The sequence below is a fragment of the Phaenicophaeus curvirostris genome, chromosome 1 (assembly GCF_032191515.1).
Source record: "Phaenicophaeus curvirostris isolate KB17595 chromosome 1, BPBGC_Pcur_1.0, whole genome shotgun sequence".
Taxonomy (NCBI): Eukaryota; Metazoa; Chordata; class Aves; order Cuculiformes; family Cuculidae; genus Phaenicophaeus; species Phaenicophaeus curvirostris.
This window is the reverse complement of record NC_091392.1, coordinates 3920205-3943756: the sequence shown is the minus strand read 5'-3', so window position 1 is coordinate 3943756 and position 23552 is coordinate 3920205. Positions and strand designations below refer to the sequence as shown.

The following is a 23552-nucleotide window of genomic DNA, read 5'->3' as shown; positions in this document are numbered from 1 at the left end:
TCCCTTGCAGGGCTGGACTTGGAATCATAGAATGGTTGGGGTTGGAAAGGGCCTTAAAGATCATCCAGTTCCAACTCCATTAGTGGGACATCTCCACTAGACGAGGCTGCTCAAGGCCCCATCCACCCTTGGCCTTGAACACTTACAGGGATGGGGCATCCACAACTTCCCTGGGCAACCCGTTCTAGTGCCTCACCACCCTCATCGTGAAGAATTTCTTCCTAATGTCTCATCTCAATCTTCCCCCTTCCAATTTGAAGCCATTGCCCCTAGTTCTATCGCTCCACAGCTTTTTTCTATGCCCCCTTCAGGTACTGGAAGTTTGGAGACTGGAAGGTCTCCTGAGCCTCCTCTTCAAGCTGAACAACCTCATCATTCTCAGCCTGTCCTCCCAGCAGAGGTGCTCCAGCCATCATCCTTGCATCCCTCTTCTGGACCCGTTCAAACAGTTCCACATCCTTCTTACGCTGGGGATTCCAGACCTGGACACAAAACTCCAGATGAGGTCTCACAGGAGAGGAGCAGAAGGGGAGAATCCCCTCACTCCCCCCACCCTGCCCACGGTTGGGTTTCTGGGCTGCGAGCGCCCATGGATTCTCATCAAAGAGCATCGCCGAGCGCTCAGGATGCTCGCCCCGGAGGAGAAGGGGAGGTGTCGGGGCGCGGGGAGGGGAGGCGCCGAGGAGGAGGAGGAGGAGGGAGGCGTGCGCTTCCCCCGCGGGTCGCGGCGGGGCAGGGGCGGCGGGCGGCGCTGCGCGGGGCACAGCGGGCGGTACCGGGCGGAGCCCAGCGAGGGCCGGGGAGCGGGGATCGAACCGAGCCGAGCGGGCTGAGCCGAGCCGAGCGGAGCTGAGCCGAGAGGAGCTGAGCTGAGTCGAGCCGAGCCGAGCCGAGAGGAGCCGGGCCGAGAGGAGCTGAGCTGAGCTGAGCTTAGCCGACCCGAGAGGAGCTGAGCCGAGAGGAGCCGAGCAGAGGGGAGCCGAGCCGAGCCGAGCCGAGAGGAGCTGAGCCGAGCCGAGCCGAGCCGAGCCGAGCCGAGCTGAGCCGAGCCGAGCCGAGCCGAGCTGAGCTGAGCCGAGAGGAGCTGAGCTGATCTGATCTGAGCCGAGCCGAGCCGAGAGGAGCTGAGCTGAGCCGAGAGGAGCTGATCTGATCTGAGCCGAGCTGAGCCGAGCCGAGCCGAGCCGAGAGGAGCTGAGCTGATCTGAGCCGAGCTGAGCCGAGCGGAGCTGAGCTGAGCCGAGAGGAGCTGAGCTGAGCCGAGCCGAGAGGAGCCGAGCCGAGAGGAGCCGAGCTGAGCCGAGCCGAGCCGAGAGGAGCTGATCTAATCTGAGCCGAGCTGAGCCGAGCGGAGCTGAGCCGAGCCGAGCCGAGAGGAGCTGAGCTGAGCCGAGCCGAGCCGAGCCGAGCGGAGAGGAGCTGAGCTGAGCCGAGCCGAGCGGAGCCGAGCCGAGAGGAGCCGAGCTGAGCCGAGCCGAGCCGAGAGGAGCCGAGCTGAGCCGAGCCGAGCGGAGCCAGGCTGCACTGAGCAGAGCTGCACCGAGCGGAGCTGAGCTGAGCCGAGCCGAAACAGGCTGCGGCGAGTGGAGCGGAGCCGAGCTGAGCCAGGCTGCACTGAGCAGAGCTAAGCCGAGCGGAGCTGAACCAGGCTGCACCGAGCCGAGCTGAACTGAACTGAGTTCTTCCAAGCCGATCCGAGCTGAACTGAACCAGGCTGAGCCGAGCCGAATTGAACGAGACTGCACGGAGCCGAGCTGAACTGAACGGGGCTCATCCAAGCCGAGCCAAACTGAGCCGAGCCCTGATCTAGGCTGTGCCGAGCTGAGCTGAACCGAATCGGGCTGATCTGAGCCGAGCCGAGCTGAATGCAGATGAACAAGGCTGGGCAGAGCCAAATCGGGCTGATCCGAGCCAAGCCGTGCTGAGCTGAACTGAACCAGCCAGTGCCAAGCCGAGACGAGCTTAACTGAGCCGAACTGGGCTGAGCTGAGCCGAACCGGGCTGATCCGAGCTGAACTGGGCTGATCCGAGCCAAGCTGGACTGAACGAGGCTGTACCAAGCCGAGCTGAGCTGAACTGAGCCGAGCTGCAGGGACAGCAGGTATTGCCCATGGTGGGAAGTGGGGCAGCGGGGGTTTGGGGGTTCAGGGGTTCCTGCTGTGGAGTGGTGTGATGTTTCAGGATTTTAAAACCATCGACTTAACATTTAGCCAATAAGGTCTTTCTTTTTTTTTTTATATATTAAATAAGAGTTTAAATTACTTTGAGGTTCTTTGTGGTTTCATATTCACATTTTCCTGCCTTCAAAAGGTGTTGTTTTCTCCCATGCACCTTCATGCAATGCAAAGAAGAGGGGGAAATGAGAAAATCAATGAAAACTGAGTATAACCAAAGCATTATTCAACACAGTAAACAAACTGGGGGAAATCTAGAGGGGAAAACACTTTCCCCTGGTAGGTTCTGTGATATTTTGTAGGTGTTGGTTACATCAGTATATAGTAAGAGAGGCAGATTGAGTCTCGTTTTAGAGGTGATGTGTCTCAGTAGCTGGGTCTGTCATTTTCAGATCGAGTTTGTAGCACTCTAGCACCATGATAAGTTTGAAAGCAGATTTGAGCGGTAAAGAAAAGTGAACTGTCTCCATCCCTCCTCCGCTGCGTAGTGTGTGAGCTGCATTTCCTTTTGAAGGAGACTCAAAACCCCAGCCTGGCTGCTCAATCTTGAGGCCTGGGTTATGTTCCCTGCATTCGCATTGAATGCTGATGAAGTTAAACTCTTGGGTGTAATCAGATCCTTTCTAATTGTAACTACAGTTACAAATTACTTCTTGGCTCTACTTCTCTCTCGTCTCCAGTAGTGTGATGCTTTGCGGGTGTGGGAAACTTTATATGGGCTCCTCTTTTAATTTCCACCCATGAAACAACAGTAGCAAAGAAAATTACTTCAACAGCTGAAAGCCACTCAATTGAGTCATGCTAATAGCGGATTATTTAGCAGTGTTGCTAGGGCAGGAAGAGATAAAGTTTCACTGAACTTGCCATTAAAAAAAAAAAAAGTGGGGGAGGAGTGAGGAGCAGAACTATTTGTGGAGAATAGGGCAGTGTTCTGATTCTTGTATTTTTGAACAGACCAATCCATAAGGTATTTGACCTGTCTTTTTTATATTTCTTTTGTATTTCTTCTTTTCATCTTTTTTTGACTGAAGAAAGGACTCTATGTCCCATTTGGAGCCACCAGGCATTTTTGAGTTACCACCAAATGTGCTTTAGGAGCCTAGTCAAGGTACCAGCAAGGAGCATCTGCTCTAGGGAGGTTCATGTCCACCTGTGGTGGCGCAGGGCTACGTTCAGCTGGAGGTACCAGATGGCCATCTAAGACAGCTTCTTTCCTGGGACTTACAGTCCCACCAAGCAGGCTGAACACCTGACATCAGAGTTGAATCTAGATGCCAGTGGGGGCTCTGGGTTGTTGACTTGGTCTTTGTTTTGGTGTCTAGGCTAGACATTAGACGTTGGTGTTCACTAGTTTTCACTTGCCAAAGCCCGCAAGCCATGCTGAACACCTCATTTTCCTCACATGATTTTTTTGTCCAACCCCCTGTGAGGATGCATGATGCCTAAAGCAGGTAACGCTCAGCCAGGGACAGCTGGAAGAGTCCTTGAGTTAAGATGATACCACAGTTGCACTGGCATAGGCACTGCAAGGCTTGGTTAGACTTTATCCTCGCTTCTGTATGTCCCTTGGGATTGTTTTTAAAACCCTACTGAAGATTCAGATCCCTGTCCTGAACCTCCATCCTGCATCTCAGCACCACCACCCCCCCACCACCCCATACCTGGGCTGTTTTTGTAATCACATTGCTACACTGGGTAAAGCTTTTAATTTTTTTTTAACATCAAAGAGAGTTAAGGGCAGAAATTTTTCACACTGGCAGGGTGGAGCTAACTCATCTCTTTTTCTGCCTTAAGTGTGTTTCCTTTCAAAGAAAGTCACTCAGTTGACTCTCAAAGCTTCTCGCGGATGTAGTGTGTGTCTCACCACCACGTCAGAGCTGGAGGGCCTCAAAGGAAAGGCTCAGGCAGAGACCCAAGAAAGGAGGGATGGGGGGAAGAAGACCCACAGCAGCTTAACTTCCCAGCATGACAAGTTTTTCTTTTTCCTCTTCGGGATCTTTTCCAGGTTAGTCTTCATACAGCCTGCCACTTTGTGAAGAAGGTAACGTGGCAAACAACTTCTGATGGCAACTTTCTGGTTTCTTCTCTTATGGTCTAGGTTTAATAGCAAAGAGCTCTGCAGCAGCCTAGAAAGGAGGCAAATTACTAACCACCTTCCAGGGCTTTGTCGGAAGGGCTGCTCCATAGGGGCTGCTCCTGGCTTTTACGTACCTGTTTGATGATTTAAGTTAAGAAACCTGGCTGCAAATTCTGCTGTTGCTTCCCATTTTCCAGAAGCCAGGGTTCAGCAGTTTTGTTCTTTGCCTTGAAAAAGTGATTCTCAAACTAGAAAAGGAAGTCAATACAGTAGCATGAACATCCAAAACCTGTCACCTATAGGACTAACGAGAGCCTTGATCCTGTAATCACAGATATGTACAGCTTAGCGTGCACACACAGTTCCCTCACAGGGTTACTCACATGCCAACTACCCATTCTCACATAGAAATGTTCACTGGATTGTGCTCGTGATTGACATCAGAAGGCAGCCGATGTTAGCCTGCGAGCTCACCGTGGCAGTTCTGTTTTCCATCCCGTGGTGTTGTTCTCTGTTTTCTTGCACTTGCATCCAACCCAAAGCATCTGAGTCCCAGTTGTAGGCTTGTTGGGAAGGAAAACATTGGCAAAGGCACCATAAACTGTAAAACCTTCTCCACATCCAGTTGCAAAATGCTTTCTCTATCACTGCTTTTTGCAATATATCAGGCCTGTTGGAGATTTTTAATCTGTCGCCACCAACCAGATCACATTCGGTAGCAAAGGTAACTTTGATGATGTGCATGGAGTGAACCCAGGTTGCTTTTCAAATTATACACAGCTGTTTCAGCAATGGATAATTCATCTGGTTTATATTGTACCTTGTAGCAACACCATTGCTCTGGAGCAGCTTGCTGGGGCAGAATTGATAGAATCATAGAATAGTTTGGATTGGAAGGGACTTTACATCCAGTTCCATCCCCCCTGCCATGGGCAATGACACCTCCCACTGGATCAGGTTGCTCAAAGCCTCATCCAACCTGGCCTTGAACACCTCCAGGGATGGGACATCCACAACCTCTCTGGGCAACCTGTTCCAGTGCCTCCCCACCCTCACAGGAAAAAAAATCTTCTTAATAGCTCATCTAAATCTCCCCTCTTTCAGCCTAAACCCATTACCCCTCATCCTATCACTACACTCCCTGATAAAGAGTCCCTCCCTGTATTTCCAGTAGGTCCTAATTGTGCCATCCCATTTTGATGATATTTTTAGTTCCACCTATGTGTAAGGATCCATTCTTATGTTTGCTGTTTTGGGGCAGAAATGCTGAATGGAAGAAGTGTACAGTTGTATAGGATGTACCCAGGGTGGGATGAAAGGAAAATGGTACTGTTTTCATGTAGTTGTACCTTGTCTCTCTTACCGTAGTGCTATGTGTGTGGTGTGAATGTAGGGTTCAGTTATCTCTAAGGTGAATTTCTTGATAGTTATCTGAGCAAAATAGAATCCTGAGATTTACAGATCAGAAGCACTACATAAATTTTTTTTTTGTCTTTGTGAATGGTCATTTCCACTTCTTGTTGAACCTGTTTGGGGCTGGATTACTTCTCAAACATCAGCTGCCTCAATTATTATGTCTTTGAATTTGCTTGACATTCATTCTAAAGAAGTATGTATCTTTTCCTTATCATTATGAAGTACAAACGTCCCACTTATCTTCAGGAGATACAATACTATAATGAGAGTGTAAACCTAGCAAACACCAACCCTAAAAGACAAAAAAAATTCCACTTGATACAGGAGTGATAAAAGGAACACTATGAATCCTGTGGCCAACTGTGTATCATATTAAGTCCAATTCTGCTGCTTCTGTAACTTCTGTTATGTCTACTGAACTTGTTGTTTCATCAGGGAAGTGTAAGGAATCTTAAAGCTCAGATTTGTTTAGGGCATCCTCATGATCATCTGATGATCCTTACTCTGCCAGTTCAACAAGAAGAGAAGGGCTGGTGGGTAAAGCCCTTCACGTAAGCACTTTGTCCTGTGTTCTCTGCAATGCTTTTCCTGCACGGCCAAGCGTTGTAACCTACAGTGGTTTGACTGACACCGTCACTAAGCTGTTAGGCTGTGTGTCTGTCCGGACCTGGCTAAAACAGAGGTAAAACCTCCACGCTTTGCATAAAGATTATGGAGAAAGCAGCTCTAAGCTGCCCGGGAGGTGCTTGCAGACAAAAAAGAGGCATCTCAGCCAGCAGAACAATGTGAAAAAAAACTCAAGATATCTACAAAGCAGGCCATGAACTTCACTAAGCAGTTTTACTGAGGCTGTGTGTAGACTTCAAACAAAACAAAGTAGATCATTCTGCCCTGTTCTTTCCCATTCTGTCACTCAAGGCCAGGACACGCTTGCCCTTTCGTCAGGAGATGAAGCCACTTCTCCAGGGGCAGAAGAGATTCTTTATGGAGAAACTATATCTTTCATAGTGTATTTTTTTTTATTTGTATCTCATCAGTAATGCCTGCTGAATACCTGTGTTTAGAAAAAGAAAAAAAGCTCTGCATCTTATCCCCACTGATTACAAACTAGAAAAACAGAAAAATCAATTACAAGAAGTGTAATTTTTTACATGAGAAATATGCATTAGTTTACTGAAGTATTACTGCATTGAAATAATCTCCTAGCATAGACAAGGCACTACAGTGATGAAAAATTCAGACATTTTTCATTCATAGTGTTGCCAGACTAGAAAAATTTGGAGGAAAGAATTTGATGTGACATTAGAGGTTCCTATAGATTATTGGAACGTCTTCCATGATATGTAAAGGAACTCAAAGGTGTAAAAGGAATTCAAAGGTGTCAATAAAAACCTTCCTGAACTTAGCACATTAGAATTATCAGCAAACATTACAGTAAAGTCTCCCATAATGTCCCCCTGCTGCCCTAACCAGGGGCTGAAGATCAGGTAGTGCATGAACGCATAAAACCAGTTGATCCTAAGGAGTTTACAGTGTACATTTTACAATGTTCATGTGCAATGTACATCTTAGGAATGATTTATAACAAATATAGCAAAATCATGGTACATATGGAAGTAGAAAAGGTGGAAGGAAGAGATGGAAGGAAGTAGAAAGTGTTGCAAGATCATAGCTCTCCATGGGCATAGTGACATGCTTGCAGGCAAGGTGTTAAAAGAACATGATCTAAGCTGGAAGCTTCAGGGTTAGAGATCTAATAGGCTTTAGAGGACAAGAGAAATGAAGGTGTTTTTCTTTCCAAAACACTGAAATATTTTAGCTTTTTTTTTTTTCCGTTCTTTTGTGGAAATATTTTGGTCCACAACAAAAATGTTTTGATTCTGGATGCTGTTATTGTGTGTCATAGGTAGGTAGTTAGAGATGTTGTGCACTTTTCCATTCAGTTGATTTCCTGGAGCTTCCAAGGTGCGCCGTGACCCTTTTGGGTAGTGCAGAAAGGTGTTGGCAGTGTCCCTGACAACAGTATGCATGGAAAACGCGGTGCTGTGGATAAACCTGGTTGACAGAAAGAATGAGGATATGGGGGAACCTTATCTATAGTTTCCATGAGGCACTGTGATAGCTCGGCTGAATCAAAACATGTCAGATTTTGCACCTCAGTTTCCTAGAGCAAAAATCCAACTTTTCAGAAAATATTAATTTCTTTTTTAGTTGAAAAAGCGGTCCTGTATCATAAATGTTTGACAGAATTTTCTACTGCAACTTCCAGGGTGGAAGGTGAGGTCTCGAGAGATCCAGGTCAACTTAGTGAACGCAAATATTCATCTAATGTAGCCCAAAACAAATCCCAGTCCAAAGTAAAGGAGCTGGTCATGTTCTCACAGTGATATTTCTTCTCCTTGCTGGCGCATCTTTGGTGTTGAGATCTGCTGTCCACTCTTTCCTACTGGATGAGATACGTAACTCCACTTGGTGAATGATGTGAGCCGGCAGATGTACTTCTGAGAGCAAGTGTGTCCTATTCTTTATTGTGTTTCTGGAGTTACTGGCTGTGCTAATAAAATCATAGAATCATAGAATAACCAGGTTGGAAGAGACCCACCGGATCATCGAGTCCAACCATTCCTATCAAAATGACACGGCTGATCACTGCTGCAGTCAGCAAGACCATTTAAGTGTCAGCAAAGTCCCATATCTGGTTGTGGCTAGTTTGAGCAGTGCTCTGGCAGCCACACTTTGAACAATAGCGTATTAACAGACTGATTCCTGTAGGCAGGGTAAATGAGGGTCTTTCGAGGAAGGGAGGTGTACTTCAGGAATGGATGTGCTTTTGCTCTTGGGACCAGAGGAAGTACCTTGGTCCACTTGGTGGGGAACATGTGCGTCCATGCGCTGCTGAGCCCGACAGTATTGGCTTCACTTCACACAATCAAAACGCCTAATTTGGATTTAGTGGGACTTTCAGGTCTTAGAATCATTTATAGTGCTGTCCTATGCTGGTCACAGGGCAGGAAGGAGGTATAGCCTTGCCCTCCAGAAAGGATGTAGCCAAAAAGGGGTAATTAACCTAATTAATTATCCTTACATGCTGCATATAGCAAGTTTTGGACCTCAGCAGAAAAGGTAAGACGAAATGGCTTTCCCTTGTCACCAGTATGGACCTACTTGTCGCTGCTGTGTGTGGGCCAGGCGTTGTGGCCTCAGTCAGAGCCCTAAAAACTCATCTATGAGGGCATAGACTCCTCTAGACTTCTCTGTTTCTTACCTTGATAAGTATGAGGCATCGAAAGATCCAATAACAGAATGGCAATTTATAACCCAAACAATAGCTCTAGGTCAAACACACATTCTGTCATCACATCTGGCTATTTCATTGCAGGGCAGGCACTCACCCATGCCAAGAATCATAGAATCATTAAGGTTGGAAAAGACCTATAGGATCATCCAGTCCAACTGCCAGCGCAACACCAACCTTCCATACTAAACTATGTCACAAAGTGCCACATCAACACATTTTTTGAACACCTCTAGGGAAGGAGACTCTACTACTTCCCTGAGCAGCCTGTTCCAATGCTTTACCACTCTTTCGGTAAAGAATTTTTTTCTAACATCCAATCTAAAACTCCTGTGGGGTAACTTGAGGCCATTTCCTTTAGTCCTATCACTTGTTACTTGGGAGAAGAGACCAGCCCCACCTCAGTACAACCTTCTTTCAGGTAGCTGTAGAGAGCGATAAGGTCTCTCTCCAGCCTTCTCTTCTCCAAAGAGGAAAAGGAGTGCAATCCTTCTCTCATATGTCATTGCACACGTTTTCTGCAAAAGCAAGCAGACCCAATCCATCCCAATAAGCAGAAGGGCTGTTGCACCACTTTAATGTACACATTTGCTGAGTGTGGATTTAACGTAGCTCATCTTGGGGATACAGGGTTCCACAGTGAAAGGGGATGTGTTCTCAAAGTAGATTTGCTCTAGGGCTTTGGCTGACTCATTGTTTTGTGAAGTTATTCTGATTTTATGGGAGAACTCCTATAAAAAATGTACTCATACGTTTGACTGACAATAAGATTTTTCTGCAGTTTGGTAGGTGTATACTTTGTCTGTCCTCACTGATGTAGTAACTGAACACTTTGGACCTAGTCCTGCTCTTAGGTCCAAACACACAGCAGCAGTAGACTCACTGTGATATAAATGTGTCTGTCTGAAAGGCTAAATTTAACCTGTTACCTAAATAACCCATAACCTGCCCAGGAATGTGGCCTTAATTTTATTTTTTAATTAAAAAAAAAAAAGAGGGAGAGAAATGCTGGTGACAGCAGGATTATCTGCAGACACGTACACTGTCTGGAGTGACTTCCCTGAAACATGCAGGCTTTTTGCAGCTTTGCCTTGGCACAAGTGAAGTATTAATTCAGTTTGGTCTTTTAATGACCTTGTGCTTTTGTAAATAGTGGATAACAATCTACAGGGATAGTCAGGGACTCCGCAGCCAGTGAAAGGGCAGCTGTCACATTAATGAAGAGGCCAACCTTTGGGATCATCTAGCACTCTAAATCCCCGTGAGCCTCGCTCCAGGCTTCTTACAAGTTCATTGGGAGTGGCAACTTCTATTTTATTTCAAAACTAAGGTTGCATATGATTAATTTTTCACTTGGATTCAGGCCTTTTCTTCTGAAGAGGTTTTTGATGTGGTCATTTGATTTTGCTGTGGAGTTTCTACGTACTGGTGAGCTTGCTCCTCTGCTGATGTGCATCAGCAGTACAAGTCAGGAATAGCTTTGGTGGGGTAGAATCACTCTGAGTGAAAGAGAAGGCATTTTGGGCTTGGTATGTTGAGAACAGAAAGAGCAGCTGAGGCTTATAGAGATTTGTTCTGGCTTTGTGAATGGGATTTAGACAAGGTCATACACTACTTATCCACGGAAACCAGAGAGACAAATGCTGATGTGGGAGTCACTGTTCTTTGTCTTGAAGGACTGTGTGCGTGTTGAGAGCTGAATTTACCCAGGTTTTCCCCTCCCACCCTTGCAGTAACACTTGCTATTTATGTTTTGATTTATAAAATTGGTAAAATAGTAAAGAACATGCATCCTCCAGCTTCCGTTTTCAGCTCCTCTGACCCCTCCTCCCCCTCTTACAAAGGGAGAGTGTTTGTCAGGGCAATTACAGACATTGTTATTAAAACATTTGAGCAAATTAGATAGAGAAAGTCTCTTGACAATGGCTCTGTTTCACCCTGCCCTCACCTCATCAAAGCAAGGATGGTTCTTTGTGATGTATTTTCTAGAGAAATTGGAAAGCATGGTGTTTTTACCGAATCTCATCATTAGAAAATTCAGTTATACAGCTTATGTCAGTTTTTCCAGTTCCTAGTTAGAAGCATTGTTCTTCTGCCTTATTTATAGATCACATTCAAACCCCACAGGAAGTTAAATAAAGTTTTCAGTGAGATTTGGTTCAGAGTCTGTTGCACTTGGGCGAAGGTGTAGGTCATCATTGTGTCCTCAGCTTATTCATCTCTCTGCATTACATGTATTAGTTCATTTGGGTTTTGTTGCAGACGAATACCCACAGGCTGATCTCTGAATTTGTTTAGCTGCTGGCTGATGAGACACCATGGCTGGGAGCCATCCCTTCTTGTCTCAGAAGCCTAAATGCCAGGCAGACTTCTCCACCTGAAGTAGCTTCCTGATCTCTGTTGGCTGCGGGGAGAAAGAGGCATTTGAGGTCACCAGGCATTTGACACATTTTAGTCAGCTACATGGAGATAATGGAAACTGAAAACCCAGCAGGTCTCTTTCTTTCTATCGTTGGAGGGAGCCTGGGATGAATAGTGAATAGACCATATATATATGTATACAGAGTAGGCAGTAGGGTGACTTTCTAAAGTGACAGAATCCCAGCTGTATATTTTTGATGAGAGGCAAAGAGGGGAGGGAAGGCGACCTCCACTGTCTCAGTATCGATAAACGGTCACATATCTCTATGGGAAAAGTTACCATAGAGTGGTTCCTAGGGACTGTGGTCCCATTTGGGCGGGGGACCCTGGCAGTAGAAGCATCACCAGCTATAGCCCCATGAGCACATGGACCTCTCATGGACCTCTCTTGCTAAACACACAGAGGAAGGCCATGGTGATGGATAAGGAGTGAGCAGAGGGTAGTGGCATGGTAGACAAGGAGGACATGGTGTTAACTGAATGAGCTTTGGACCGTAGTTGTGAGCCTCTGAATTCAATCCTTTCAAGAGAATGCAGTATGTGCTTGCTAAGTCCTCGTAGCCATCAATATGCCTTTTGATGGTACAGTTCCCACTTGCACAGCCTTTCTGAAAAATCAGGCTCTGCAGTTCTGCATTAGACAGCAGCTATGCTGTCACATCAGGAAAAGGGAATTTCTTCCTTTGGGGAGTGGCAGGGAAGGGGAGGTAACTGATTACAACTTCTGTCGTCTCTAGAGCAAAGCACTGCATCAATTTCTTTGGTCAATCCTTCCTTTTCTGGTCCTAGAGTAAGGCACCTTGTTTGTCTAAAATAAGCTAGCATCTGTTGCATCTTTGCAAATGCTACTGTGGCTGTAACTCATAGTATCGCATGGAAGTAACTCAAATTTCGAGCTAGTCCCTGTTTAGGATTTTGTGAGTGCCCCGGGACTACTTGCGCTATTGCACGTGGATATCTGATTGCATACCTGAGCTTTTCTGGGGCCAGTGGTGTGTGCAGCAGGGACAGGCATCTTCCTTGCACCCTATGTTGCTTAGCTCAGCTAGGAAAGTGATGCTGAAGTCGATCCTTGGATTGGGAATGTGAGCCACAGTAGTTGCAAGATAGCTAGTGTAGGATGGACTCAACATTTGTTTGCTTTTTATGAGGCTCTGTGCTACCTCCTGATCTCAGGGGAGACCGTGAGCTAATTAGTAGGGGAAACAGTGTGATTTTGGGAGAGAAGGGAGGCAGGTATCATCTGCGTGAGCATGACTTAGCTCTTCACGCAGAATGAAGTTCAGCCCATGAAGGTTTACTTAAGCAGCCAGGAGGTGGTATTTAAAAAAAAAAAAGCAGCAGACCCCAGAATTCCCCAACCCTGGATTCTCAGCACTTTGGGCTAAAATGAATTTTGATCGTGTTTTGTGTTTCATTCTTCCACACACCTATATATCCTATACTCCTTGAATAAGGGTGATAACTCAGGGCAGCAGTGCAGAAGGAAGCTGGTGGACAAATGACCTCTCAGAGGGTGTGAGATAAATGGTGAGTAGATAGAATGAATGGATGGATGGATGGATGGATAGATAGATATGAAGAGATAGAGATGGAAATCGTCTCAGGAACCCAGCTGAGACTTCGTTGCTGAGAACAGGACATCAAACTGTAAGTTGAAGGAGGGCTTTCAGCCTAACTGGAGCCAGAGCTTCCTTATTTAAATGGAAATGTAGTTTATAGCTGGGCTCTGGTCTGACTGAGGGAGAAGGAATGATGTGTCAGAGTTTATTTAAGGAGATGATTGGAGTCCAGAGGCCTTGGGAGTGGGAAAGGCATAGAGGTAGATGTTGCAATAGTACTGGTGAGAGAGGCCACAGATGTGTCTGCAGAAGGGAGCCCTGAGATTGGTGGAAATAAATTAAAAAACAACCCACCTAATTAGTTGTGATTTTGGTGAAGCCATGGCAGCAAAAAACAATGGAGCAGAGAATGAAGGCAGAAGCTGCAGGTCTGCCAGCCTCTGCTGCACAAAAGAAGTATTTTAACTCTTAAAGTATTTAGCAGAATAAAAATTAAACTTCAGTGGTGTGGAGAAGGCTGAATTATCTGAAATATCTGTGGTGGTGTTCATTGTAAAGTGAGAGCTGGGCCACGTTCTCACAGGGATAGGGATTCCTGCAGGCTTCCTGGGAGGACTGTGCGGCAAGAAGGGAGCTGCAGGCTGTGGACCAGGGCTGGACTCATGCTGTTGATGTGCCTACAATGAAGTTACCTGGCACTCAGACCTCTTTTTACAATTCCTGTCTGCTGTGCCTGATAGGAAATGTTCAGTGCTGGAGAGGAGCAAGGAGAAAACTAATTCTCCTTATATAATAGGGCAAGCTCAAGAGCAACACAGGAAAATCCTTGATCAAAATTAATTTCCTAAAATACATCTTCAAAGTCCTTATGTCACACAGAAGTGTGGATGTCCGTCCACTCTGGACTCCAGTTAGAATCTGAGACCTCTCTGTGAGAAATATGTCCATGATTTTGAAGAGTATGTGGTAGCATCAAGCACACGAGAAGCTTCATTCCTGACAGATGGCTAGACAGATACGTCAAGGATGATGTAGACACAGTCTGTCAGGAGGCAGAGGGATGAGCAAAATGCTCTTTTCCAGCCCAACATTTCCGTGATTCTTGGTCCAAATATCTTTAGCAGATTTCCAGATTAAATAGAATCATAGAATCATAGAATTATAGAATCATAGAATGGTTTGGGTTGGAAGGGACCTTAAAGATCATCCAGTTCCTTGGGCAGGGACACCTCCCACAGGATCAGGTTGCTCAAAGCCTCTGCTGCTGAACAAGGTTAACCACAGCCATGAAACTCTGCCAGCAGAAGGAAGGATGTTAATATGTCCCGTTATGGTTCTGCCTGCCTCCTTGCGACTTATTTTAAGGGAAACAAAGTCAAAAATACGTGCATATGCTGGCACTGGCAGGAAGTTTGGTGCATTAACAACCGTCTTGATACAAGATGGTGAAGTATTTGAGGTAAATGCCACCTGCATCATGTCAACAACAAAAAAAGTAACAAGAAGTCTGTGAATCACTGCCAAAATCTTACAGAAGTAAAGGAACTGCTGGGCTAATGAGCAAGGGGCCAAAGGAAAGGAGACATTGTAGCTACATCTCAGTTAGAGATGGAAAGGTCTTTGAAAATATTTTGTATGCAGTGCTTGAAAATTCCAGGTGCTGCTGCTTCAAGTTTGTCCCGTGTTTGTTAGAAGGCAACTAAAACCTGAAAAGTGAAGTCAGTATTAAAAACTATAGATAATTACACTGGAGATAATTGTTTTGAAAACTTTCCTTTAGAGTTTGTGTGGCCCATGAGTTGCAGAAATAAAATTAAGCAGAAGCTGTCTAGGAAAATAAGAAAGCAAACCCAGCAAGCTGCTTTTAATACTCTGAACCCAAATGGGGAAAAAAGAAAAAAATTTACAAAGGGGAGTAAACTGGATAGATGTGCATGTTTCACGTGGGACAGGTGAGGGTGCCAGTTTGCTTTTTTTCAGGACCACACATGATAAAAGTTTGTTAAATGTGAGGAAAAGAAGGGTTATGACCTAGATTTGGGGACAGGACTTGGAGGGGTTTGTTCCCAATAAAAATTTGGTGGGTCTGCTCTGTTTCTCTTTCCAATTTACAGAAGAGGGTTTTAGCTTTCAAAATTTTGCCTCTCCAGGGGGATGTAAATTCACATTGTTTATTGGAACACAGATTGCATATATGAAAGATTCTTCTTTTAATAGGAGATGTTGGCTCCTTCTGTGTGAGCAAATTAAGGAGTATTGAGGAGTGTCCGTAGGCACTGGACGCTCTTTCCATTTCTGTAGCAGCTTTCAGAGCTGATGGCCCTGGTCAGGTGGGACATGTGGAGTCAACATGGGGTCAACTCAACTGCATTCCACTGTCTTTTCAAGCTGTCATAACTGTTAGACATGAATCCATCTACTGCGGGCTCAAACCCTACAATTTGAGTCCTTTTCACTGGACATTGAAACGTCAGCACTAAGACTTACCTGATTTTGGCCATCTTTAGGGTAGACAATCATAGAGGGGAAATAACAATTCCAGGATGGGGTTGGCTTAACTTATTTTATGTGTCTTCTTCAGGATGGGGTGATGCACATCCTACAAATACTTATATCTCTTTATTGGATGTAACAGGAGCTGGGGAGATAGCTCATATGTCTGTTGTAGTTGTCTGTGTATATATGAGAGTCCACCCTTAATCTTTTCATCGACAGTGAGGCCACGATTTCCTAGTCCCTTTGTCCCAATCAAAATGCAGTTGCTGCATAGCATCCCTCATCTCATCACTCCTGCTTAGCACAGACCTCTGTGTCCATGTCGGGTTGGTCAGATCGGGGAATGGATGCAGCTGTGAACTCACTTGTCAAGTAAAGGAAAGAAGAAGGGTTGCTTTTAGAGAACTCTGATTGCTGATCCCAAATCCTACACAAGAAGAGGGCTGTGCTGGGAGTGGTTGGGAACCTACAATTTGTGACGAGGTGGAAAGCTGAATGTCTTTGCACATAGCCTGCATTTAGATTAGCTTAAAGCAATTGTATGGAGACCTGAGGATGGCAAAGCATAAATTCTCTGTTTTTAAGACACAGCTATACATGCATCTGCTAGAACGGTTGCAGATCCCACCTTAGAGTCTGTGGATGTATGCAATGACTATTGGCATTCCCAGCAGCGAATTTCTGCAGTTTTCCCAGTGGGATGAATTACAAGCCTTTCACAGTTATAAATCTGCTCACTTGCATTATCTCCACTGTAGCTAATTCACTTACAAGATCTGAAAATAAACCTGAGGCTGTGGTCTTGTCTTGTGCACAACAAATGCAACAGGAAGAAACCACGTGAACTCATCGGAGTACGAACAGCTGTGTTTGCAGGCTCTATGTAAGAGACCAGATCCTGTTACCGATACACACACCTCGTTCTAAACACAGTATCAGAAGATTGCCGAGAGATTTTTGGAGAAATACCTGTTCCTGTGCCTTCTCTTGGCCCCAGAAAACTCTGCAAACCTCATTTCCATATAGCAGAAGAAACACATTGTCTGGTTCCACTGTATCTGCAAGCAGTTAGGAAGGGTTTGCGTGGAGTGCATCACCTGTGTTTTGAAATTAAGTTGTTCCATGAAGTTTTAGGAAGAACTTCAGTTGCAGGGAGTCTGGTATTGCACCAATCAGATTGGAGACTGCTGGTCCTGCCTTTCCTCAGCCTTTCCCTGCACTGCCTTTGCAAGATGCTGCAGCTGGTGTGGCTGACTATGCAGAGAGGGAAAATTAAATGGTGATTGGAGTTCCCTTCCGTGTCTATCTCTTCCTCTGACCCACACCCTTGTATTATATAGAAGGACAATGTGAGAAATGTTGTGTGACACCCAGGGGGATTCTGAACTTCCTTCTTTATGAACAGGCTGGTTTGATGTTATTGAAATAACAGGCAATATGGGCACCCAAAATTAAAGTCACTCAGGAGTTATATAGATCCCTGTTCCTTACTGTATGGTCTGTGGGATATGAGTCATAAGGGGCAGAGACAAGCACCCCTCTCATCACTCTTGACATCCAGTGTTGCTCATGAAATCTGGAGAAATACCCTGAGGTGTGTTATTTTCCTGTGCATGTCTCCACCAGCTACATAAACAGTTCTTTACAGGGTCAAGACCTGCCTTTTTGGCTGGGAGGTGCCTTTCAGGAGGTGAAGGGAAGTTCATACCCTTCAGCTGTAACTCCTGGTTCCTTTCCCTCTTGGTGATGCTGATCTTCAGATTATGAATTCATTTTACATGCACAGTTTTGCCTCAGGAAGGGGAGAGAGCTGGAAGTATTCCCTGTGACCTCAGAAAATGAGAGTTTAATAACATTACGAAAGCAGCATCTTAAATCCAGAAATACTTCCCCTCCTCTCTCAGATGGCCCTCATTCAGTAAATGGCCATCTTAACTGTATCATGCTTGCACCCATTTTCATTCAATAAAACACTAAAGCATAAATCCCACTAAAGGCATCTGTCTGCAACATGATTGTTCTTCCGCTGACAAGGAGCAGGAGCTCATTTCTTCCCCTTCCCTTAACCACAACTGATTAAGGATATTAAGGAGTTTATTACTTCCTAATATTATCCAAGAATGATTTCCATATGTTCGGTTTTTGTCTGGTGTAGGCAAAGGTCCCTTGTGCCAGTAACGCAGTGTGCAGTGTTGTTGAACCCTAGTTAAGTATTAGATGTTTTATAGGTGTAGAGGTTGCAGGTGGCCCTTTATAGAAAGATGCATTTCATCCTTACTTTTTGGATACATTATAATATCCTTTCCACTGGGAAATTAAGCAGACACTCTCCATATCCATTGCAGCTGCTTCGAGTGTTAAATTAAATTGCTGCTATTACAGGGAGCAGTTGCTGGAGCCAAGTTGTGTTGTTCCTTAATTGTTTATGGCTGTGGATTTGAGCCAAGCAGCAGTTCTGTAGTGGCAAACGCTGGAGGTACGACCTGGAAAACAGATGTTTGGGCCAAAGCCAATGCAGTTTCAGGAAAGACAGTGAGAGAGAAGCAGAAAACCAGTTATCTGTCTGATTTATTGGACGGGGCTCACATGAAGATGGTACAACAGTAAATTCTGGTTTTAGCTAGCTTCCAGCCAGCCTTTGCAAGGCTTGCATGGGCAGCTGTTGTTTTGCTGGTGCTAACACTAGATGTGACACATCTATGTGCTTTGCAGCTGGATAGAAAATTCTCACTGGTTTGCTGGTGGCTGCAAAACATCTAGTGCAGTAGACTGTTTTATGTGAAGTCCCCACATAAGTCTTTTAGATATGATACAACACAGGGGTTTTTTTAAATTTCTTGGGGAATCTGATTAAAATAGATCTATACAACAGAGGTGCTCTGTGTGAACAGATCATCCCCAGGCTCTCCAAGGACAGAAACATGTTCATCACATGCTAAAGGAAGGTCTAAAAATGGGTCCAGCTCATGATCTGGGAATGCCAGTTTCTCTCTGTTCCTCTCACAGGACGCGACAAGAGGGAATGGCCTCAAGCTCCACCAGGGCAGGTTTAGGCTGAACATTAGGAAGAAATTTTTCACAGAAAGGGTCATTGGGCACTGGAACAGGCTGCCCAGGGAGGTGGTTGAGTCACCTTCCCTGGAGGTGTTTAAGGCACAGGTGGACAAGGTGCTAAGGGGCATGGTTTAGTGTTTGATAGGAATGGTTGGACTCGGTGATCCGGTGGGTCTCTTCCAACCTGGTGATTCTATGAAATGCGTCATATAGAGACACCAATGGTATAGACGCCTAGAATTAGGTGAGATGTGTCCCACCCATGTTTTCACAGAATCACAGGCTGGTTGAGGTTGGAAAGGACCTCTGAAGGTCATCTTGTCCAACTTTCCATCTCAAGGAGGGCCACCTGGAGCTAGTTGGCCAGGACCATATCCAGACAGCTTTTGAATATCTCCAAGGCCAGAGAGTCCTCAGCCTCTCTGGGAAATATGTTGGTTGTGCACGGCCAAAATCAAGTATTGCATTGAGGGAGGAGATTGTGGGGTGGTGAAGGGGTGGTGTCTAGCTTAGTTTTTCTTAAGTGCTATTGTTCAGGGAGAAGATGCACAGATGTGAATAGCATGTCCAAACAGTGGTTTTTTGAGGAATGATGTTAGTATTTAGCAAGACAAGACTCTTTCACAATTTTGACTATGTTGTAACTACATTGATTTCATGGAAATATGATGAATGCCAGGCTCAAACTTCTAGCCCTAATTTTGTTTCTTTAGGACTTGAGCCAATAGTGTTACTGCATTTATGTGCTGAGGGGTCATCAAAAAAATTTTTTACTTCCTTTGGCCACGCTCATGTTCTTAGAAGCCCAACATGTTGACCAGCAATAATGGCTGGTGTCCTGAGTTTTTAAAGGTGAGTTTTGAATGCCCTGGATAAGGGAGTATTTATAGCCCTCCCTGTACTTCCTCCTGCTCCCGTCCTCAGGACAATAGGCTCTTATAGCCAAGGGTATGAGAACTGGGGATTTGGAACAGAACACATTATCTTCTCTTGCTCAGCAGTCACCAGAAATATTGGTGGAGTATGGCAGAGGCAGAGAGAATGCATCTCCTTTCACACAAAGAAGCATGATGCAGATGTTTTTGGGTGTTTGCCTTAGTCTTCCACTCTTATTAGCTTTTCACAGCAATGCTGCATTGCACAAACAGAACAGGAAACTTTTCTTCTGCCATCAGAGACCCTTGGATTTGTTTTTCCTTTTGTCTTTACACTATATAGGTTTCTTATTTTTTGAAGCAAAGTGGCTAGATAACTGCATCAAACAGAGGAGGGGAATATTTATACGTATATTTCTTCCATATAAAGAGATCTTTTTACCTAGCTAATTTCATCAGATTTCCCTGCTTCTGTCAGCCTAGGCAGATATTTTAGACTTTTTATGCCACAGACCGCTCAGAAACTGTTTACTGTGCTATATTGTGCTATGCCACAAATGCCCTTCCTCACAGAGCTACCTGTGCTTGACTATCTAAACACAAGTGGCTTTCCAGAGCAAGTTTGTCAGGCGTTTGTCTAATGTGTTTGAAACACCTTTCAGAGAGATGCTGCCCTCACCCAGAGGAGAATAGGATGGTCCTAATCTCTTTCACCCGTCCCCAGGCTCTGTTTTGCCTTTCCAACTAGCTTCTGTAAAATTGCACAATGATGGTATTTTCCCAGCTGAGAGCAACACCACAGGCAGAGGTCCTTGGACAGTCTTCAGAGAAGGCCTGATAGCTGCTGGTGGCCCATCATCTGTCCATTTCTGGAGAAATGCACTAGATATGAGTCACAGGGGGTTTTGTCTCTCTCTGTCCTAACCTAACTTCCCCAGGACCACAATGGTTTTCCCCCCTTTTCAAGTGCAATATCTAAGAGAGTTTATGAGCTCTTGCTGTTTTCCTGAAAACTCAGCCTAGTTGCTAGATAACATACCTTGGAGTTCGAATGGGAAGCAGAGGCTTCCTATGCTGTCCATTGTGTGGATTGGCCTGATGCAAGGTAACAAGTTTAGGGTAGCTTCCTGGGAAGCCTCTCCTACTGAAATCTCTATCAGAGCAAGACTATCAGAATGCATTGCAGCGCGAGTGCTCAGTACTTGTGAATTTTTGGTCCAGAATAGTTGGTGTTTCGGTCCCAGTGCTGACTGTAGCTGTTTGTCTTCATTTTATAAGACAGGAAGAAGAAGAAGATCTCACCATATCAAGGACTCAAGCGAAACGACAACCTGTTGCAACCTGGCCACACACTAACAAAAAGTTGTTCTGACGTTTATGGTCACCCTAGACTTTTGTGCAGGGGGCTGATGGAAACTCATCACTCCACACTGCCTGATATGAGTGAAGACACTCAAGCAAGGGGCTACATCTTGATTTCTCAAGTTTTCATCTCTCCTTGATGGTCTTGCCTTGTGTCATCTTGAACAAACTTCTTGTCCAAGTTCTAAAGTGAGCCCAGTGAGAAGAAGAGTTATCCTCATCGTTTCAAGTGAGAAAATCTTTTCCATGTTGTCCACAACTGTGATGAAAAGAGAAGCTTTTTTTGCCAGGGACTGAACTTGTCTGTCAGGAGAATACCATTTACAGGTAAGAAAATACCACTCCCAGCAATTAATCTGGATCTTCTCCTGTGTGAGGCTAGAGAAGCTGCCATTATGTGTAAAAAAAAGAGGCAAAACTTAGGCTGCATCCCACACCACAAGTCATTAAACTTTTTGCTGTTGTAGTTGAACAATATGTAGTTGACAATATATTTGACAGATATCAGCTGGTGATAGGACTCATGTCTTTTAACTTTGGTGGTACAGGAAACAGACATCTGCAGCTGAGTTCAAAGGGCCTCTTACTCCCCGTTGGCTTGATGGGGAGCCAAGAATAGTAAGCTCAGAAGTTGACACAGAAATTGGATGGGCCCAGCCCTTGGGCCTAGATGACACATGATGGGCACCAGCTACAGCACTTAATCATTTCTGACTTCACTAAATCTCTCTGGAAGCTCTGTAAGAGCCTACAGAGAAGACCAACTCAGAGACTTTGTTGTGTTTCCTGGCATCTCAATTTTATATGTTTCTGTTTTCATCTCCTTAAAATTATCCTGAGATCTATTTTTTTGTTGTTGGCTTCTTTTTTTTTACCCTACTCTCTACAAGGTTCATTGAGCTGAATTTTCTCTTTATAGCTTTGCTTGTGAATATGGGTCAGCACCCAGGCAGTTGAATGCCCAAGATCATTTTCATGCTGTGTATAAATAGCACACAGTTATTTCACAGTTTCAAGTTCAACTTGCAAGCTTTCAACAGCCTTGTATTCCCGAAACCCTTTCTATTCTCATAGCATTCGCGTGACTTAACATAAATTATAGCAGAGGTTATCCCAGCCAAGAAAGTCCCAATTTGCCTTCTGTGTATTGTTGTTCTCGTTCCTGATGGCTGGCATCAAGTCACTGGTGCTCCAAGCTGCTGGTGTGAGTCTTCCCAGCCCTGCAATGAGTTCAACTACACAGTTAAGCTGACAGCGAAGTCGTGCTACCTTACACAGTCAGTCCATCATCTTGCTGGACAGTGGAGGAAGCCAGAGAGTCGCCAGTTGGATGGATAACTAGCGGCCAGCGTACCCGTGTTCAACGGAGATAAGAGGCTGGTTGAAACCAAGGAAATTTTTAGACTCTTCCCAAACATCGCCTGTCTTTTGTTTGACACAGGACTTGTCATGTCTCCCTTTCTGCGTATTGGTTTATCCAACTATGACAGTGGCCCTTACCTGCCATCCCAGGGGGAGGTGATTAACCCTTACTGTGCTGTGATGGTTAAAGAAGCCGTGGAGTCAGGTAAGTGGGGAGGTGTTAAATAAGCATGTGAGTTTTTATAAGATGTGTGTATGCCTTACTGTGTCACTACTGTTGTGTAGGAAGAACAGTGGTAAATGTTTATAAGTGTTTGTGAAAGGACCTTTTGTCTCTCAGCGCAATGCAGTTTTGAGTTTAGCATGGTCTACAAGAAAATCTAATTTTAATATGATGCCTAACAAGTCTGTCTCTTCAATTTGAGGTTATTATGAACTATATTACAGTTCCCAAGATGTGACAGAGCAGATGAGCTGAGTTGTATTCAGTTTCACTTTTATATGAGCAGTTGTTAGTTTGTCCGTGGGACTCAAGACAGATGAAATCTGGGCACCCTAGAAATATCCTGGGAGGGCTGTTGCTGTTTGTCACATTTTTTTTAGGAACTGACAGGTCCAGCAACTTCCAGCATTTAAAAAAACCCTAGATCTCAGACAGCTGCAGGCTTTGCAGAGAGAGTTAATTTCTCTGCGTAATTGCTAGACTGTGTGAAATGTTTGAAAGTGAAACCTCCCGCTGAGCTGTTTTCTGTGTCTGGATATTTGGATTGTTGCAGACTTTTCCTGATTGGGAAAACATTTCTTACATGTCTTATGCATTAAAATAGTCCCAGCAAGTGGATGACATGTTCTTCGGTTCTGCTTTTCAAGAATCCTGAAGATCAAGACCTTCAGTTCCTCATATTGGCTACTATTTACCTTAAATATCTGACAAATTCCTAACTTGAATGCTGCGATTCTTTAAAATATTAGATCAACTCAGAAATCGCTTTTTATACCTTGAGAATCCCCATATTACTAATCTCCAGAGGATGTTAAAGTAGTTTTTAAAAAAAAGAAATTTTAGAATATTAAAATAATTCAGTGTTTCACTGAGGTTTTTTGTGTTTGTTTATTTTTTAAGAAACAGCATTAATCACATTGAACATTAGCTTGGCTTAAATGATACTTTAAATGATTGTGGAAGATGTGGTGACTGGTAAATTCAAAAGGAAAAAAAATACTACATAACAAGATATCCCTAGGATTGCACTTTTTAATAAAAGTATGTCCTATTCCAGCTCTGTGAAGAGCTTGGCTGTTTGCTTTGAAGAGTCCTTTGAAAGCCATAACTCAAATTGAGATCTCTGTCAGTTCAAAAGTGAAGGAAATCAATTTGATCAGAACAGAGCTGCATTTATTTGTCTTACACAGAGCTGAATGTGGTTTATGGCATCTAAGAGACATAAAAGTACTAAG

General features: G+C 44.7%; 1 protein-coding gene across 2 annotated transcripts in view; it reads left to right on the top strand.

Moving 5' to 3' along the window:
- Positions 1 to 831: 831 nt before the first annotated feature.
- The window catches only part of PRKCQ (protein kinase C theta), a 65410-nt gene continuing 42689 nt past the window's right edge, over positions 832 to 23552 (top strand). Inside the window, exons 1-3 of one of the 2 annotated variants that reach the window (XM_069860034.1) lie at positions 832 to 2101; positions 20649 to 21059; positions 22174 to 22299. In XM_069860034.1, coding sequence (XP_069716135.1) covers positions 22182 to 22299 — 118 coding nt within the window. In that variant the 5' untranslated portion in view covers positions 832 to 2101; positions 20649 to 21059; positions 22174 to 22181. Of the gene's footprint in view, positions 2102 to 20648; positions 21060 to 21919; positions 22300 to 23552 lie in introns of those variants that run through there. The other variant, XM_069860116.1, reaches the window with a different exon arrangement.